The following is a 19,924-nucleotide window of genomic DNA, read 5'->3' as shown; positions in this document are numbered from 1 at the left end:
CCACTATATGTATAAAACCTCTTATATACCTATTATGTCTCGACTCCTCTATATGTACACGCGCACACACACACACAAACACCAACTTCAGCCAGGTGTGTGTGTGTGTGTGTGTGTGTGTGTATGTGTGTGTGTGTGTGTGTGTGTGTGTGTGTGTGTGTGTGTGTGTGTGTGTGTGTGTGTGTGTGTGCTCACGCCACAGTTCAACATTTGGAGGAATCTTAGTGTTGTTTGGCATGAGGTCAGGCTGGTGCTCACAGTACATATACTCACTCGCCAGGAGCGATCACAGGGCGGTCTGAGCAGGACCACAGTTCGCAATGGGTGATCATGTGGGGAATACAGTAAGAAAACGGCGCACGGGGTGGTTGGTTGGCTGCATGGAACGATTGGTAGGTGGTGAGCTGTATGAAATGGGTGGTAGGTGGTGGGGTTGTATGATGCAGGTGGTGGTGTGTATGATACGGTGGCAGGGTCTGCTGTAGGTGGTGGGGTTGTATGATGCAGGTGGTGGTGTGTATGATGCGGTGGCAGGGTCTGCTGTAGGTGGTCGGGTTGTATGATGCAGGTGGTGGTGTACATGATGCAGGTGGCAGGGTCTGCTGTAGGTGGTGGGTTGCATGATGCAGGTGGCAGGGTCTGTGATGCAGGTGGTGGTATGGTGTGGTGGAAGGTGAGCCGTAGCCTTATCGGGAGGTGATATTCGGCAGCGCCTGGAACCAGCCAGCCCACGGGGATACTGACACAACACCAAGTGCCGATAACAACCCCGCCAGACACACTCTGCCCACAACATGTTGTAGTGAGTGCCGTCCGGGGCTCGCTACTGCCTCGCGCCTCCCTCTCCTCCTGTATCCTGTGGTGGTATGGTATTGTCTCGGTCAGGTCCTCATGACTGCCGGGGAAGCACGGCTCAGCATGCTAACGTTAGACTTGTTTGATGTGATTCTCTGCTGAATGTTGAGGGAAGTGACTTAGGCAGCGTGGGAGGGGCAGTCGGCCGTGGGTCGTCCACTCTGGCCAGTGATCAGGGGAGAACGACCCCTACTTTGGGGCAGGGATCTAGCGCACACCTCGCCTTCGTGAGGCCAGGGATGCAGGACGACCTCCTCTTGGATCAGGGGTCCGGGACGACCCCCACCTTGGACCAGCGGCTGGAGATGACCTTTCGCCTTTGGCTGGGTGTCCGGGACGACCTCTTTCCCGAGCTAGGAGTCGGGAACGACCCCCCCCCCAGCTCTGGGCCAGCGATCCAGCACGACCCGCGCCTCTCGACGAAGACCTGTTATCATACATGTATCATAGTGATATCAGGTTATGCTGATCCCTGCTTCTTGTGTCGAGCACCAACCTCAGAACTCCCTCCAGTAAGGTATTCTTAGAATATTGAGAACCGAATATTCGTGTCTTTATCCGGCAAAATATGTTAGTAAAAATATTTAGAAGTTAAAGAAAAAGATTAAACCAGACATGATTAGATTCCACACTGTCGGAGGATTGTAGAACATTACGTCGTGCATCTGTCAATAAAATTTTAGTGGAAGAATTTCCCGCTCTCTCTTATTGCAGAAACTTCACATCAGACTCAGTGTTGCCTGGTGTTGATATTGGTCATGACACCAGACGCGCCTCTCTACAACTGTTGGTCCAGGTGGTTCACGCTGGTGATATCTGAGGATTGCAGGATAGCAAGAGGAAGATCGCGGTCTCTTCAACAGAGCCGGAATGGGATACCTGCAGAAGATAACGTCATGGTCTGTGGTGCAAGGAAGATAACGGCGGCCATGTTGCTGGTGTAGTGCAGGTTGTGTTGCTGGTGTAGTGCAGGTTGTGTTGCTGGTGTAGTGCAGGTTGTGTTGCTGGTGTAGTGCGGGTTGTGTTGCTGGTGTAGTGCAGGTTGTGTTGCTGGTGTAGTGCAGGTTGTGTTGCTGGTGTAGTGCAGGTTGTGTTGCTGGTGTAGTGCAGGTTGTGTTGCTGGTGTAGTGCAGGTTGTGTTGCTGGTCTTGTGCAGGTCGTGTTGCTGGTGTAGTGCAGGTTGTGTTGCTGGTGTAGTGCAGGTTGTGTTGCTGGTGTAGTGCAGGCCGTGTTGCTGTTGTAGTGCAGGTTGTGTTGTTAGTGTAGTGCAGGTTGTGTTGCTGGTGTTGCGCAGGTCGTGTTGCTAGTGTAGTGCAGGTTGTGTTGCTGGTGTAGTGCAGGTTGTGTTGCTGGTGTAGTGCAGGTTGTGTTGCTGGTGTAGTGCAGGTTGTGTTGCTGGTGTAGTGCAGGTTGTGTTGCTGGTGTAGTGCAGGTTGTGTTGCTGGTGTAGTGCAGGTTGTGTTGCTGGTCTTGTGCAGGTCGTGTTGCTGGTGTAGTGCAGGTTGTGTTGCTGGTGTAGTGCAGGTTGTGTTGCTGATGTAGTGCAGGCCGTGTTGCTGTTGTAGTGCAGGTTGTGTTGTTAGTGTAGTGCAGGTTGTGTTGCTGGTGTTGCGCAGGTCGTGTTGCTAGTGTAGTGCAGGTTGTGTTGCTGGTGTAGTGCAGGTTGTGTTGCTGGTGTAGTGCAGGTTGTGTTGCTGGTATAGTGCAGGTTGTGTTGCTGGTGTAGTGCAGGTTGTATTGCTGGTGTAGTGCAGGTTGTGTTGCTGGTGTAGGGCAGGTTGTGTTGTTAGTGTAGTGCAGGTTGTGTTGCTGGTGTTGCGCAGGTCGTGTTGCTAGTGTAGTGCAGGTTGTGTTGCTGGTGTAGTGCAGGTTGTGTTGTTAGTGTAGTGCAGGTTGTGTTGCTGGTGTTGCGCAGGTTGTGTTGCTAGTGTAGTGCAGGTTGTGTTGCTGGTGTAGTGCAGGTTGTGTTGCTGGTGTAGTGCAGGTTGTGTTGCGCAGGTCGTGTTGCTAGTGTAGTGCAGGTTGTGTTGCTGGTGTAGTGCAGGTTGTGTTGCTGGTGTTGCGCAGGTCGTGTTGCTAGTGTAGTGCAGGTTGTGTTGCTGGTGTAATGCAGGTTGTGTTGCTGGTGTAGTGCAGGTTGTGTTGCTGGTGTAGTGCAGGTTGTGTTGCTGGTGTAGTGCAGGTTGTGTTGCTGGTGTAGTGCAGGTTCTGGTGCTGACTGTTGACCCAGACGCCCAGCAAGAGAGATGCATTGGCTCAGTTATTTCCCGCACTTCATGAACAAATACACTATTTTCTCTCACTTCGTTGTTAACTGGAAGGTTAGAAAAAAAAAAAAAAGACCTGATATATTTCCCTGTGTGAAGCCAGCTTTCGGCAAAATCATATTCACTGATGCAGATGAAAGACTTCCGTTGATTTTGTAAGTTCCGAAATTGTCATATATGATTGACAATGTCTTTGATTGCATACCTTGATAATGGTTCATTCTGATACAGGTGTTCATGCATGGGTCATGAAGGTACGGGATGCGGAGGCTCTGGGTCCTCCTGCCCATCTCTCTCAGGATTCGAACCTATGCGCTAACCGCTACCGAAACCCAACGAAACTCTGTTAAAAAGTTATCGTAATACTGTTTCAGTCGCCGAATCGGTTGCTAGCGTTTCGAATCCGTCTCAGGAACGAATTTGATGCTCCTTGACGGCTGCTTGTGTCTCGACCCAACCAGGGAATGCTACAGACGCCACAGGGTCTGGTGTGGTGTGTTGACTCCCTTCCAGGAATGATTCCATTGCTGCTTCCAATCCCATCCATAATGGAGCTAATGGTGCATAATGGTGCCGGCGCTTCATGTTCCTGATAGAAGCCATTATATCACGAAGTTTGATCTTCCGAGGGTGATAAGGTCGACGGCTGCCTGGTTAAGGAATGGGATTAGCGGCCTTGGACCGCCGGTAGGACTGGATAATGACACCCTGGGGGTTGACCGAAGCGGAACAGGGAACACTGGGAACGAGACAGACAAAACCAGAGGAACAGCGAAGCAAAGGAAGCCTTGACGTGACTAAGAGGGAGAACATTGGGAGACTAGAGAAAACCAGAGAAGACTCGAGACTAAAGGTGATATAAGCTGACTGAAGAAAACTGAAGGAGGATTGAAGACTGCTAAGTGAGGCTGAGAAAGACGACATTAAACGTACTGGTGGCTGAGGACAGACATGAGACAGATTTAGGCAGGGGACTGGAAACAAAGGAGAAGGAAGACATTGGAAGGAAGGTAACTAAGGATTAAAGATGGAGGAGGAGGAGGAGGAAGACAAACTCTAAAGAGAAGGAATGTTTTTGGGGAATAACTAAGGAAGAATACTGAGTAAGGATCCAGATGGCTGTTGAGGAAATCGAGTAGAAGAGTTAAGGAAGAACCCAGGAAGTAAGGTCAAGGAACATCTAAGGAAGAAGGATTAACAAGTCGCCAGGAAGGTCGAGTTACAGACATGGAAGGACTTCGAGAAAAGAAAACGTCATGACATCGCTGGGTCTTTGAGAGACGTGAAAGAGGAAGAGAGGTTTTGTAGAAACACCGCAGATGTGGTGATTTGGTGATAACATTGCCTACGTTGTATAATCTTAATGAGACGTCCCAGAAGAGTTGGTTCCTACAACCAGCTTGCCTACAAAATCCTGGATCTGTCCAGTGTGAAAAGACGTGAGTAGAGCCAACATTCCTGCAGGATATTATTGCAGGAGTGGTACCGATTGCCAATACCTGTCAGCCGTGGACAGGCAGAGCGAGGGACGGGTTCAGCATGTGTCATGGCATATAACACTGTGGTCCTAGGGTGACAGAGCGGGACCATCTCTCTACATATCGTGGCATATGACACTCGCCAGTCCAGTAGTAGCATAGTGAAGGACGTATTCCACACATAACGTAAAAACCTGACATTCCTTCAGTGGGTCAGAGAGGGAGCTTTTATCCACCAGTTGTGACAGATGACACTACCAGTGCTGGGCTGCTGGAGATGGAAGCGCCGTACATTTCCTATGGTTAATCAGTCTCCGGTACTAGGGTCGAAGAGGGATCCTTATGTCGCAGTCAGGCGCCCAGGATCCAACTGTGACCCTTGGGTCGACTCCGGCGCCCTGGGTCGAACGGGAGGTCCTTGGGTCGACTCCGGCGCCCAGGGTCGAACGGGAGGTCCTTGGGTCGACTCCGGCACCCAGGGTCGAGCAGGGATCATTGATTGTCAACTTTGCCCGACATCCTTTATGTCACCATTGCACGAAACATTGTTAGATTTAGACCAAACTAATTATATCTGTGTGTTGACATGATGCTACACTGAGGCAGGGGTCGACACAGACTGTGGTGGATGGCACAACCTTGATGGCGGATCGTGTTGCCGACAGTCTCACTGGTGTAGAACCAGCCGCCGGTGCCTCCCGTACTAACCTGCCAGGTGCTCCGCCCTCAGGGATGGGAATAAGGTATTGACTCACTGTTACTGATGCCTGGTGTTGATAAGTTGTGTCCTGGGGTCTTTCTGTACCTTCGTATCCTGGAGCGTACCGCTCAGACGGCTGTGGCATTACTGCTTCCTGGGATGAGTTGCAACGCGTGCACCTCTGTACCAGCTGCAGGTGTGGTTGGTCGAGACACACCAAGGTGTATGGTGGACCTGGCAGGACAACCACAGGCTTCACACCAGTCCTGAGTTCGTCAGTATTGATCACAGACAGACTGATGGGTGCTACTGTGAGGCCACGACACCCCAACACCACGAGGACTCCAAACTGTCATTCGAGGAATCCCCAGCGTGAGAGCCTCGAGGATACGATCTCCTTCGGGTAGTATACACAGAGAGGTGGTTTCTAAAGGACATCCCTTCATTATTCTAAAGTGTTTCCTATTACTACGGTCCCCGTCTAATTGGAGAACACCTCCAGGCAGGAAGCCCTTAAAAGCAGCCGAGGGTGCCTCAGGGTCCTGGGGTCTGGAGAGGGGCAACTCGTTAAGGCGAGCCGCAACCCTGCCTCGGCAAGTACTGCACCGCCACACAGGCAACACCTTCCACGGGAATGGTCTCGTGCTGAGCGTTGACGAGAGGAGGTATGTGGGCTTAGTGTGCTCTGACGACCATAACCTGGGCAAGTGACCCCCACATCAAAGCAGTGCTCTCTCTCTCTCTCTCTCTCTCTCTCTCTCTCTCTCTCTCTCTCTCTCTCATACACACACACACACAGCATACCGACAACTTTGGCCAGGTTGAAAGGTGAGGAGAGTGAGGGAGCGTGAGGCAGAGGTGTGTGACTGTGACAGGTGGTGTGATACACAAGGGATCCCTCGGCCTGTCTCATGTCTCGTCCGTAGGCGTCATTTCTCCTCACTGGAAATGGTTCTTGTTAACGTTGATATGGCACTGTATCCATGTGAGGTGTGTTTGGTGGCACTGCATCCATGTGAGGTGTGTTTGGTGGCACCGTAACCATGGGAGATGCGGGACTGTTGGCACTGTAACCATGGGAAGTGTGTATGTGTGTGTGTGTGTGTAGCACCGTGTGGCCATGCAGAGGCCACTAACATCAGGGATGTGGACGGTGAATAGTGGATCACAAGAGATATTTGAGCTGCTCCAGTGGCCAAGCCTCCTACCCATCACTCGATGTCAGACCAGGGAGTATGTCGTGCGTCAGACCAGGTGGTACGTCATGCGTCATACCAGGTGGTACGTCATGCGTCAGACCAGGTGGTAAGTCATACGTCAGACCAGGTGGTACGTCATACGTCAGACCAGGTGGTACGTCATGCTTCAGACCAGGTGGTACGTCATGCGTCAGACCAGGTGGTACGTCATGCTTCAGACCAAGTGGTACGTCATGCGTCAGACCAGGTGGTACGTCCTGCTTCAGACCAGGTGGTACGTCATGCTTCAGACCAAGTGGTACGTCATGCGTCAGACCAGGTGGTACGTCATGCGTCAGACCAGGTGGTACGTCATGCTTCAGACCAGGTGGTACGTCACGCGTCAGACCAGGTGGTACGTCATGCGTCAGACCAGGTGGTACGTCATGCTTCAGACCAAGTGGTACGTCATGCGTCAGACCAGGTGGTACGTCCTGCTTCAGACCAGGTGGTACGTCATGAGGTTGAGGTGAGGCTGGCTGTCTCCCTGACCGCAGGGCGTCACTGTGTCGCCATGATATTGTAAGGTCATGCACTGATCTTGAATTTTACTCCTTTATTAATCAATTTGATGAACTCCGACTTGTAATAGTGTTACTCCTTAGCTGAACAGCAGCAGTAAAGCCACGTACGCACACGGTGTAATGACACGTTACAGAGCCACGCGTGTTGATTTACACAATGATGTAGACATACATGGGAAACAAACATGTGTTGTGGTGACAAATATTTAGAAACAAAGGTTCGTGTGAAGGAGTCTAATGTCGGAAAGGTACATAGATTTAGATGGCTGGATAGACATATAGATAGAAGTTGGTCTATACTGGTACACATACAGGCTTTGATAACTGTTTATATATACTCATTTGATATTCATCCGTGCCTGGTGCATCATCTGTGCATGACTGCATGCGTTCGGGTCAGAGCACTCTGGGAATATGTTAAAACATGCATTTCCTCCCCTAATTGCCTTGAAATACATCCGAATATTCTCTCTCTCTCTCTCTCTCTCTCTCTCTCTCTCTCTCTCTCTCTCTCTCTCTCTCTCTCTCAGAGGCTTTGATCTGTTTGAACTTCAGTTTCAAACGTTTCCAAAGCCTCGCGTGTTGGATTGTAGATGGGTTTAGTGGGAGTATTTATGTGTTTAGTTTCCGGCATAGTTCTCGAAAATGTTTCAAGTCTTTCCTGTGACCCTGTGGTCTCTCGAGGTAACATCCTCCAGGTATGGGTAGTGTGGTGCAGTCCTCCAGGTGTGGGCAGTGTGGTGTAGTCCTCCAGGTGTGGGCAGTGTGGTGCAGTCCTCCAGGTGTGGGCAGTGTGGTGCAGTCCTCCAGGTGTGGGCAGTGTGGTGTAGTCCTCCAGGTGTGGGCAGTGTGGTGCAGTCCTCCAGGTGTGGGTAGTGTGGTGCAGTCCTCCAGGTGTGGGTAGTATGGTGCAGTCCTCCAGGTATGGGTAGTATGGTGCAGTCCTCCAGGTGTGGGCAGTGTGGTGCAGTCCTCCAGGTGTGGGTAGTGTGGTGCAGTCCTCCAGGTGTGGGCAGTGTGGTGCAGTCCTCCAGGTATGGGTAGTATGGTGTAGTCCTCCAGGTGTGGGCAGTGTGGTGCAGTCCTCCAGGTGTGGGTAGTGTGGTGCAGTCCTCCAGGTGTGGGTAGTATGGTGCAGTCCTCCAGGTGTGGGCAGTGTGGTGCAGTCCTCCAGGTGTGGGCAGTGTGGTGCAGTCCTCCAGGTGTGGGCAGTGTGGTGCAGTCCTCCAGGTGTGGGCAGTGTGGTGCAGTCCTCCAGGTGTGGGCAGTGTGGTGCAGTCCTCCAGGTATGGGCAGTGTGGTGCAGTCCTCCAGGTGTGGGCAGTGTGGTGCAGTCCTCCAGGTGTGGGCAGTGTGGTGCAGTCCTCCAGGTGTGGGCAGTGTGGTGCAGTCCTCCAGGTATGGGCAGTGTGGTGCAGTCCTCCAGGTGTGGGCAGTGTGGTGCAGTCCTCCAGGTGTGGGCAGTGTGGTGCAGTCCTCCAGGTGTGGGCAGTGTGGTGCAGTCCTCCAGGTGTGGGCAGTGTGGTGCAGTCCTCCAGGTATGGGCAGTGTGGTGCAGTCCTCCAGGTGTGGGTAGTATGGTGCAGTCCTCCAGGTGTGGGTAGTGTGGTGCAGTCCTCCAGGTGTGGGCAGTGTGGTGCAGTCCTCCAGGTGTGGGCAGTGTGGTGCAGTCCTCCAGGTATGGGCAGTGTGGTGCAGTCCTCCAGGTGTGGGCAGTGTGGTGCAGCCCTCCAGCTGCGGGTAGTGTGGTGCAGTCCTCCAGGTGTGGAGTGGATACAGCAGCTGTATGTGGCGCTCACTGGCCTGTTTGTGGAGGACGGTCGTTGAATAGTTAACATATGGATCAACTTTGCTGTAGCAAGCTATGGAAAGAGGCTCTGATGTGGCCTGGTCTGGGCTCTGATGTGGCCTGGTCTGGGGCCTGATGTGGCCTGGTCTGGGGTCTGATGGGGCCTGGTCTGGGGTCTGATGGGGCCTGGTCTAGGGCCTGATGTGGCCTGGTAAGGGGTCTGATGGGACGAGTTGACCTGGATGTGTGTGTGTGTGTGTGTGTGTGTGTGTCGTCTGGTGTCATCATTAGAGTTGGAGACGATGGACTGGAAGCCGTTGGTAGGTACTGGCTAGGTCCACTTAACGCAGAGAGAGAGAGAGAGAGAGAGAGAGAGAGAGAGAGAGAGAGAGAGAGAGAGAGAGAGAGAGAGAGAGAGAAGGAAGGGTTGGGGGACGCTGTAGCCATATATGTTTACACAAGTGAATAACATTGATCATTTTACTTTGATGGTAAAATGAATCTCTATGACCGGTAGACTTGTTTAAATTCACGCACACATACACACACACACACACACACACACACACACACACACACACACACACACACCTTGGAAGAGAGAATCGTGTAAGGTTTTTAAACAGTTTGTTGAGGTGGACAGTAAACAGGTCCTCGAGAGATAGGGAATAGAGCTGTGGTGGGAGGCAGGTACCTCCCACCTGAGTATCAGCCTAGTAAAGCAGCACTACAGTGGCTATCAAGTTCCCCTCCATGGCCCAAATTACTCTCATTTTCCCTCACCCACACGTGGGGTTGCTGGGTTCAGCACACGTACACATATTCTCCCCTTCTCTCACATAACGCCAAACGACACATGGTTCGTATGACCTGGTGTTTGAAACGGAACATTTTCCTGTGGTGAGCACTACGCGTTGATCTTGCCGGGTGACCAAATCTCGTCGTGAATATAGTTCAAGTGATTGAGGATCTAGCGGTTAGCATTCCCGCCTCTTGCGCAGGGGTCCTGGGTTCGATCCTGGCTGTTGGAGGTTTGTATGTTCTTTGAAGGTGCGCGTTCCTATGCACTTTATTCGTGTATATATATATATATATATATATATATATATATATGTATATATATATATATATATATATATATATACTGTGTGTGTCTGTGTTGGTGGGTCGTACACCCAAGGTGAGGTCGCACATGTGTTGGTAACCAGCAGTATCTGATAAACACATCAAAGTATCAGGTACTCGTTACGCTCACGTCTAAGGTTCCTTAATGCAGAGTGTGGTGAGTGTGTCGCCTGCCTGCCTGGCTCTGGTGTAGTGATTCTTGTTGTCTGTTGGAAGGTACTGGCAGGGAGGGAGGGAGGTGTGCAGTGATGCTGCTCCGTATGTTGACAGTTTTCTTTTCAGTTGTGCAAAGGTATGTGCATTGACATGTTCTGGGTTAGCCTGTTCCACGAGTCTAGACTCTCTTTCCTGTGATTTGGTTCCTCACGTTCATCCGTTCACTTCTTCACCTTCGTCCGTGCACTTTCTCACGTTCCTACGTACACTTCCTCACGTTCCTCCGTACAGTTCTCATGCCTAATCTTGCACCACGCATGTTCCATTCCTCTGGTCTGTGTTGCTCCCTATGTAAGGAGACCAAGCTGTTGCGTTTCATTCCAGCTTAGACTGAATTGGTCCCGTGTATATCACCGTAAACATCTAACACTCCATGTACACGGTGGGTTATTCTGAAGTCGACCTGAATATATGTTATCTCCCCTACCACCACACTATGTTGTGTGGCACGTGAGCACCACACTATGTTGTGTGGCACATGAGCACCACACTATGTTGTGTGGCACATGACCACCAAACTACGTTGTGTGGCACATGAGCACCACACTGTGTTGTGTGGCACATGACCACCACACTATGTTGTGTGGCACATGACCACCAAACTACGTTGTGTGGCACATGAGCACCACACTGTGTTGTGTGGCACATGACCACCACACTATGTTGTGTGGCACATGACCACCAAACTACGTTGTGTGGCACATGAGCACCACACTGTGTTGTGTGGCACATGACCACCACACAATATTGTGTGGCATATGACTACCACACTATGTTGTGTGGCACATGACCACCACACTATGCGCCACATATCGAGTGTTTACCCCTCGTTCTCACCACCGTAAGCCTCTTACTCCTCACATCTCACGTCAGCCGCTACACAACCCGGTCTGTATTTGCTATTTTCATTCTTTTTTCTTTCTCTTATTTTCATCCTCTCTCTCTCTCTCTCTCTCTCTCTCTCTCTCTCTCTCTCTCTATATATATATATATATATATATATATATATATATATATATATATATATATATATATATAAATATATATATATATCTGTCTATCCATCTATCTATCTATCTCCCACCTCTTCCTCTCCCTGACGCACGTGTAAACTCTGGTTGTAGAGTGGAGGTGTGAGGGAGAGCAGTTTACACGTTGTCTACCCTGGGATTAGTAAAGGTAACCTACCACCCTCCCCATCCCCCCACCACAACCCCATTCGTGGTCATCTACACACACACACATATACACACACACACACACACACACACACCCCGCCCTTCATCTCGGTTACTTGGAGGGGGTAGATGAGATGGACTGAGGTTGGTAGTGGGTCAGTATATGGATGGGTAGAGTAGTAGAGGTAGGCTAGGTACAGGTAAAGAGCACGGGTAGATTGTCAAGACGATGACGTGTGAGCAAGTCCCGTCCGTCACACACACACACACACACACACACACACACACACACACACACACACACAGAACAAAAACTATTAAGACTGAACCCTTGATGTACTCTTGAGGTATTGTAAGAAGTAGATATACTTCCCCAGCCTAATGGACACAGAAGTAGATAAAAGCAATGTTAGTAAAAAGTATTTTAGATGTGAGTATTGTGAATTACAAGTGAAAGCTTTATCATTTTTTTTATGATCGATGACATGAGAGTGTGAAGGTTGAAGACCAGCTTATGTGCTTGTATTGTAGAGACCATATTTGCTAGAACTTTTACGCACGGTGTGTGTGTGTGTGTGTGTGTGTGTGTGAGAGATTACTGTTTATGGTGTACGGGGAGAGAGTTTACACCCGTGTTACCTCGTCTCTTAACCTTGTTTATATATCCCATGTCTCTGCTACTGTGTATCTATGCACACATACGCAACCACAGCCTAAGCCAGGTGGCCACTTACCAACCAGCCCCGAGGTGAGGGGAGAACACCTAGGTTGGATGTGGCCCGCCTGCCGCGCCCAGATTCAAACCCATGCTGGCCCGACCCCGTGGTGACTCACGCTCAAGTGGTTCAGTTGGCAGTGTCTGGAAACTATACACCCCAAGTATCATGAATTTATTATGGCATATTTGAGAATAAGGCACATTGTGAATTATTCCAGGATGGGGATTCCTGGAATGGTTACATATTGACCCGTGGCTGAGTGGAGGAGGATGACTGAATGTAGTGATGTTAGACGAGTTGTTGTTGTTGTTGTTGTAATGTTACTTGTTACATATACAGTAGAGGCTTTCGTCGCTGGTGTGGTTATCAGCTGTGTTAACCTTGCGACGTGACGTGTTGGCTCCTCCGATGATCCTGGGGTCACCTTGCTCACCTCAGAACCTTGGATGGAGGGGGGGGGAGAGGTTACATCACGTGACCCCTGGTGACCTCTGGCCAGGTCAGTCCTCAGTGGTGAGACACGTCCATCATATTGAAGACCATAACTCACAGAGTACATATGTTGATGTTGTATGCTTGGCTAGTGAGAGTTATTAAGTGCAGAGCAATTGCTGAGCCTCAAGATAAATTTGGTGTCTTCAGCATTGTGGTGATGGTTGTGATGGTGAGAGAGTGACGGTGTTCAGACAACGGAAGTGTGACTCGTGTTTGTCTGGAGAGTGCAGTTTCAAGATTGGATTTTGGGTGTTGGTCATTTTATGTCGCATCATTCTGGTATGAATGTCTCGCGTCATTGTGGAGTTCCCTGGGTGTAGGGGATGTCTGAGTACAGGTGGCTGAATTCAGCGTTAAGGCTGGGATGAGCATTTTATATCTGCTGGAAGGCTGTTGGATGATTATAAGATGGCGTAGGTAGAACTGGATGTCAAGCATGTTGACTTGTATTGTAAGTACATTTGTCTTGTTGTGTCGATGTTGAATGTTTGGTGGTTGTTGCCAAGCAGCCGGGAAATGTTTTCCTTGCTCTGATGTGGTGGGTCTTGTAGTTCTGTTATATTTTGTTTCTGATAAGATTGAGTGACCAGGCTGGGGAGGCGTACTTGTGAGTGGAGTAGTTATATTGTTTGTGGGAAATACCGGGCTTTCTTCCCAAACTGGTGCCGTGTGAGTGTTCCAAGCACATTGAGTCAGTTTGGGGATAGATAGATAGATATAGATAGATAGATAGATAGATAGATAGATCGAGAGAGAGAGAGAGAGAGTTACCGGACTCCTCCTGCGTGTGGCTCCGCCGCAATATGGTGTTATCATCGCCATTCGAATATATCGCTCCCTACCACCGATCGTGGCACAGTAACGGACCAACAGTAGCCACATAAAAGGAATTGTAAGATTATACATATATATATATATATATATATATATATATATATATATATATATATATATATATATATATATATATATATATGGCATAAGTTAACTTGAGAAAAGTTATGTAGAAATTGCATTAGAATATATATGAGTGTTTAGTTGTTTTTTTTTGTTGCTATGTTCGTAATGTTAATGAATGACATATATATATATATATATATATTCACATAGGCAATAATTGTTGTAAATCAGATTATCAGCTCGTCCATGACGTTACCAGCTGGGATATGTTACCATCAAATGATCCATGTCATTACCAGCTGGTCCGTCATCATCAATAAGTCCATGTCATTAACAGCTGGCCCATGTCATTCAGTTACGACTAAATTTCCCAGGTAACAGTTTGATTGGTTAATGACTGTATTGCTAGTAAGTATTTATTCAGTGAATAACCCTGTGATTGTAGCCAGTTACCCAAGTGACGCTGACGAGCGAATGATTCATTGATTGAATGCTACCAATTGCCTTAACCCCTTGAGTCTTTGGCTTGACCTTGAAATTTAGGTCAGAGGTCATGCTATCATACCTGAGGGTCGAATGTTAGTGCTCGTTATACGCGCTTAATTACTCGTTACTGGCCTGTATGTAGGAGATATAAGGTAAACAATGATGATTAACGAGCAGACTACTTAATGACCTCTTTTGTCTCCCGCAGACCGGTGATGGTGTAGACTACCATGCCACACAAGCTTGGGTTCCACATTGCCCAGGCTTCCAGTGAGTATACCTCTTGTATGTTGTACCTTGCCTGGGTTTCCATTGAGTATACCTCTTGTATGTTGTACCTTGCCTGGGTTTCCATTGAGTATACCTCTTGTATGTTGTACCTTGCCTGGGTTTCCATTGAGTATACCTCTTGTATGTTGTACCTTGCCTGGGTTTCCATTGAGTATACCTCTTGTATGTTGTACCTTGCCTGGGTTTCCACTGAGTATACCTCTTGTATGTTGTACCTTGCCTGGGTTTCCACTGAGTATACCTCTTGTATGTTGTACCGTGTATGTTGTACCTACTGCCTTCTGTTGACTGGAGGCATCACTTTGCTGTAGTGCTGCCATCTGTTGACTGGAGGCATCACTTTACTGTCGTGCTGCCATCTGTTGACTGGAGGCATCACTTTGCTGTGGTGCTGCCATCTGTTGACTGGAGGCATCACTTTGCTGTAGTGCTGCCATCTGTTGACTGGAGGTATCACTTTGCTGTGGTGCTGCCATCTGTTGACTGGAGGCATCACTTTGCTGTGGTGTTGCCATTTGTTGACTGGAGGTATCACTTTGCTGTGGTGCTGCCATCTGTTGACTGGAGGCATCACTTTGCTGTGGTGCTGCCATCTGTTGACTGGAGGTATCACTTTGCTGTAGTGCTGCCATCTGTTGACTGGAGGCATCACTTTGCTGTGGTGCTGCCATCTGTTGACTGGAGGCATCACTTTGCTGTGGTGTTGCCATTTGTTGACTGGAGGCATCGACTGTGGTGTTTTGTGGCCTGTTGAGTGAGAGCGTCCCTATCTCTGACAGGAGAACAGACGTATCAGCAATGAATGACTTTTGACGCGATGAACAATTATTGTGTCTGAACAAACATTTGCCATGAAATGGAATCTAACATGGGAGGGTGAGATATATAACATGGGAGGGTGAGATATATAACATGGGAGGATGAGATATATAACATGGGAGGATGAGATATATAACATGGGAGGGTGAACTATATAACATGGGAGGATGAGATATATAACATGGGAGGATGAGATATATAACATGGGAGGATGAGATATATAACATGGGAGGGTGAGATATATAACATGGGAGGATGAGATATATAGCATGGGTTGGTATATATATATATATATATATATATATATATATATATATATATATATATATATATATTCTTTTTCTTTCAAACTATTCGCCATTTCCCGCATTAGCGAGGTAGCGTTAAGAACAGAGGACTGGGCCTTTGAGGGAATACCCTCACCTGGCCCAATTCTCTGTTCCTTCTTTTGGGAAAAAAAAAATATATTTTTTGGAGGAAATGGACGCTTTACCCACCCGTAGGAGGCGACGTTTACAATCACTTGCAGCCACCCGTCCCTCCCCACCACACGTGTAGCCAACCGTCTCTCCCCACCACACGTGCAACCCCCGTCTCTCCCCACCACACGTGCAGCCCCCCGTCCCTCCCCACCACACGTGCAGCCACCCGTCTCCCCACCACAGGTTCGACGTCACCTGGTCCTTGTAGCCAAGATAATGAACTCTTCTTCCCTCACCATCGCCAGTGTAGCCAACCTCGCTTATTACTGTCTGATGGAATTATCAAAGTTTAATAAACCATTAAAAACTACTGGGAATAAAAAACGTCTAATATATTTTTCTTGACGTACTTAAAACACAGACATTGATGAATGAATTACTTGTAAAGTGAAAGGATAGTATAGAGTAGAGATTTTACTTCATGTTTATGTAGTGAGTGTGTGTTTTGTGTGTGTGTGTGTGTGTGTGTGTGTGTGTGTGTGTGTGTGTATGTGTGTGTGTGATGATAACATGAAGCCAGTGCTGGATGATGCTACGTCGAGTGTTGCAGGATTCTGTCTCATCATCGCCTCAGACAGCCAGGCTCAGGCCAGACATCTTAGAAATGCTGGCCCGGAGTGTGTTGGGACACTTTACCTGGGACACTTATTGGGATACACTCAGTCCTGGGGCTTTACCTCCCTAGCAAATATGGAGGATAGTAAATCGGGGATGACAGTATTTCACAAAGATGAGAACGAAAAGAAAAACGAGAAGGAAAAATGAAATATATAGTTTGTCGTGTGGGGAAGTGCATGACTCTACGTATTTATGAGACGTTGATACAGTCATTGATACAGTGCCTGTATCTGTTGTATCAACAGCAAGTGATACAGTTGCTGTAAATATGGTATTGACAGCAAGTGATACAGTTACTGTAACTGTAGTATTGACAGCAAGTGATAGTTACTGTAACTGTAGTATCGACAGCAAGTGATACAGTTACTGTAACTGTAGTATCGACAGCAAGTGATACAGTTACTGTAACTGTAGTATCGACAGCAAGTCATACAGTTACTGTAACTGTAGTATCGACAGCAAGTCATACAGTTACTGTAACTGTAGTATCGACAGCAAGTCATACAGTTGCTGTAACTGTAGTGTCGACAGCAAGTGATACATTTATCGTAACTTGTATCGACAACAGATGATACGGTAACTGTATGATAATGACAACATGTAATACAGTTACTGTGTTTGTATTATGGACAGCACAGCTAGTGCTGCTGTCATATTTACAGCAAGTGATACAATTATTGTAGTGTTGCCAGCAATCACCTCTCATATCCCACTACTTCCCAAATAACATCTACGTACAACATAGGGAGGCAGGTGAGTGATGTGATAACACTGTATATCCCTGCTTAACGTGCACTAAGATCTAGTGAAGTATCTATAGAAATACTCCGCAGTACACATACACACAGCCTGAAGGACTGCTATCGTCTATAGATGTGGAACATAGATTCACTAATATTAATGTCCCTGAAACTATAGATATAGATAGAGATATCTGAGACGTATAGAAAAATCTGAACGTGAAGGCTTTGTTCAGAAGCTTAGAGGGTAAGTGTTGCCGCCAAATTGAAGTACTAGCTATGTTAGACCAACATACAGGTCATGTTACATGTGTCATGTGGAAAGTCCTGTCGTCCAAGATGAAGATTATTGGCCCTCCACATCCTATTGGTGTGTGGACGACGTGATGTTGTACGTCATGAAGAACATCTGTAGCGTCTGCATCAAGCCTTGGAAGAGCGTTCACTGATAAAGTTCATTTATGAACTCGGTGTGAAAGAGAAAAAAAAATTCCCTTTCTCGACGTATTAGTGGAATTAGAAAATGGGCAATACACCATCGATGTCTACAAAAAAAAAAAATATACTTAGGCAAGTACACGAATGCAGTTAGTGAGTGACCTCAGCGATACAGAGTGAGTGTAATCGAATCTTATGTAAGCCATGCATACAAGAATAGTTGGTCATGGACACTTTAACTCTGAAATATCAAGGAGTGAACAACTGCTGATAAACACTGGATACTCAGACAGAGATTTTGACCGATAAGTTTTCTCATTTCTATAATCTACACTCCACAACCACTTTACTGTAATGTCACAAGCTGTATAAAGTTGATGAACGTTTGATGCAAGGCATTGTTAAGACCAGTATACACTTCAACAACCCGAATGATAAACGTAGTCTAATTATTTCTACAAAGAAATCACAGTATGACGAGGTAGTACGCCATGTTTTGCGTAATCATCATCTCTCAAAGTTGGCTGTGAATTGATTTGAAATGTGTTCGATTCATCACATACATGATAAAGATCTTATGAGATCTTGACGGCAATCTGTGAACTCGCACAGAAATTGTGATACTTTGAATGTGAATATTCTTCCCAGTCCAGTAACTTAAGACATAAACACATTATATGCCCGCTCTTAATTTGACCAGTACGTTACTACACTTATCATAACTGTTATCATTTGTTACCAGTTATGTACGTTGAGAAGGCAGTCATTCTACCACCTTAATCCTCATGACCCATTACGGTCATGTAAAAGCCCTAATGACCGGTTGTTCCTTGCATGCCAGTCTGTAATGTCATAACTTTTTTTGAGAAGCCAGATCTGTGGTGTTGCATTGTGGGAGTCGTGGGTAGTGTCCCGGCCCGACACCAGGTGGCCCAGCCCGCCACATTTACCCCCCTTGTCAAGATCGGAAATTTACTACCACCTTAATAGGAGTCTTTGTACCTAATTGCCCAGTAAATATGGCCGGCACCTGGAGTGTTATCATGGTAGAGCCATTAATTAGCACACAAATGATATACATGAACGTACCTACACGCGGGCTGTATAATGTGTATTTCTTTATTCATGTGTACGCTTCGTAAGGGTTGGAGCGCTCACGTCGCTCTGCCAACAGATATGAAGAATCACTTCAGCCACAGCAACTTTACTGAAATGTCAGTATGGTTGGTAAGCATCAAATTCATATTCTTGACATTTATGGAAGGATAGAATGAAGGAAGTGTTTGGAGAATCGGGTCTTGAATACTGAAGAGGCTGAGAGGCGTGCATAGGATAGACGAATAGGTTCGGTGCGTTATACAGGGGACGACGTGCCAGTAGACCTTGAAAATCCCGTTATTCTATATCCTTGTGCTGATTATGACGCACGCAACGTTATTGAATCTGTCTTAATTGCTAGGAATAAGAACTTTAATTTGACCCCAGGCAACTTTAAAGCCCATCCTAGTATTATTCAAATCGTAATGAGAGAATTGACAAAACACTAAAGCATAAAGAAAAAGTTGTTCGAGACACACCATGTTACCCAGGTCGACCCCCAACATGTGAACTCCCCCCCCCCATTAATCAGGATATATATATATATATATATATATATATATATATATATATATATATATATATATATATATATATTATTTCTTATTATTATTATTATTATTATTATTATTATTATTATTATTATTATAATACTTTATCGTGTCTCCCGCGTTAGCGGGTTAGCGCAAGGAAACATACGAAAGAATGGCCCAACCCACCTACATACACATGTATATACATACACGTCCACACACGCACATATACATACCTATACATTTCAACGTATACATATATATACATACACTGACATATACGTATATACTCATGTACATAGCTCATGCTTGCTGCCTTTATTCATTCCCGTCGCCACCCCGCTACACATGAAAAGACAACCCCCTCCTCCAGCATGCGCGCGAGGTAGCGCTAGGAAAAGACAACAAAGGCCACATTCGTTCACCCTCAGTCTATATCTGTCATGTATAATGCACCGAAACCACAGCTCCCTTTCCACATCCAGGCCCCACACAACTTTCCATGGTTTACCCCAGACGCTTCACATGCCCTGGTTCAATCCATTGACAGCACGTCGACCCCGGTGTGTGTGTGTGTGTGTGTGTGTGTATATATATATATATATATATATATATGTATATATATATATATATATATATATATATATATATATATATATATATATATATATATCTTTTTCCTTTCATACTATTCGCCATTTCCCGCGTCAGCGATGTAGCGTTAAGAACAGAGGACTGGGCCTCTGAGGAAACATCCTCATCCAGCCCCCTTCTCTGTTCCTTCCTTTGGAAAATAAAAAAAAAAGAAAAAAGAGAGGGGAGGATTTCCAGCCCCCCCGCTCCCTTCCCTTTTAGTCGCCTTCTACGACACGCAGGGAATACATGGGAAGTATTCTTTCTCCCCTATCCCCAGGGAAAATATATATATATATTTT

At 47.1% G+C, this 19,924-nt stretch overlaps 1 protein-coding gene across 2 annotated transcripts in view; it reads left to right on the top strand.

The window, feature by feature from the left end:
* Positions 1-19,924, top strand: part of LOC139749506 (centrosomal protein of 104 kDa) — a 467,215-nt gene that overhangs the window by 230,448 nt on the left and 216,843 nt on the right. For both annotated transcript variants that reach the window (XM_071663445.1, XM_071663446.1), the window contains one exon: positions 14,179-14,240. In XM_071663445.1, the coding sequence (XP_071519546.1) occupies positions 14,201-14,240 (40 nt within the window). In that variant the 5' untranslated portion in view covers positions 14,179-14,200. The remainder of the gene's footprint in view (positions 1-14,178; positions 14,241-19,924) is intronic.

The sequence above is a fragment of the Panulirus ornatus genome, chromosome 7 (assembly GCF_036320965.1).
Source record: "Panulirus ornatus isolate Po-2019 chromosome 7, ASM3632096v1, whole genome shotgun sequence".
Taxonomy (NCBI): Eukaryota; Metazoa; Arthropoda; class Malacostraca; order Decapoda; family Palinuridae; genus Panulirus; species Panulirus ornatus.
Note: the sequence above shows the minus strand (reverse complement) of the source record. Positions and strands in the feature narration are given on the sequence as shown.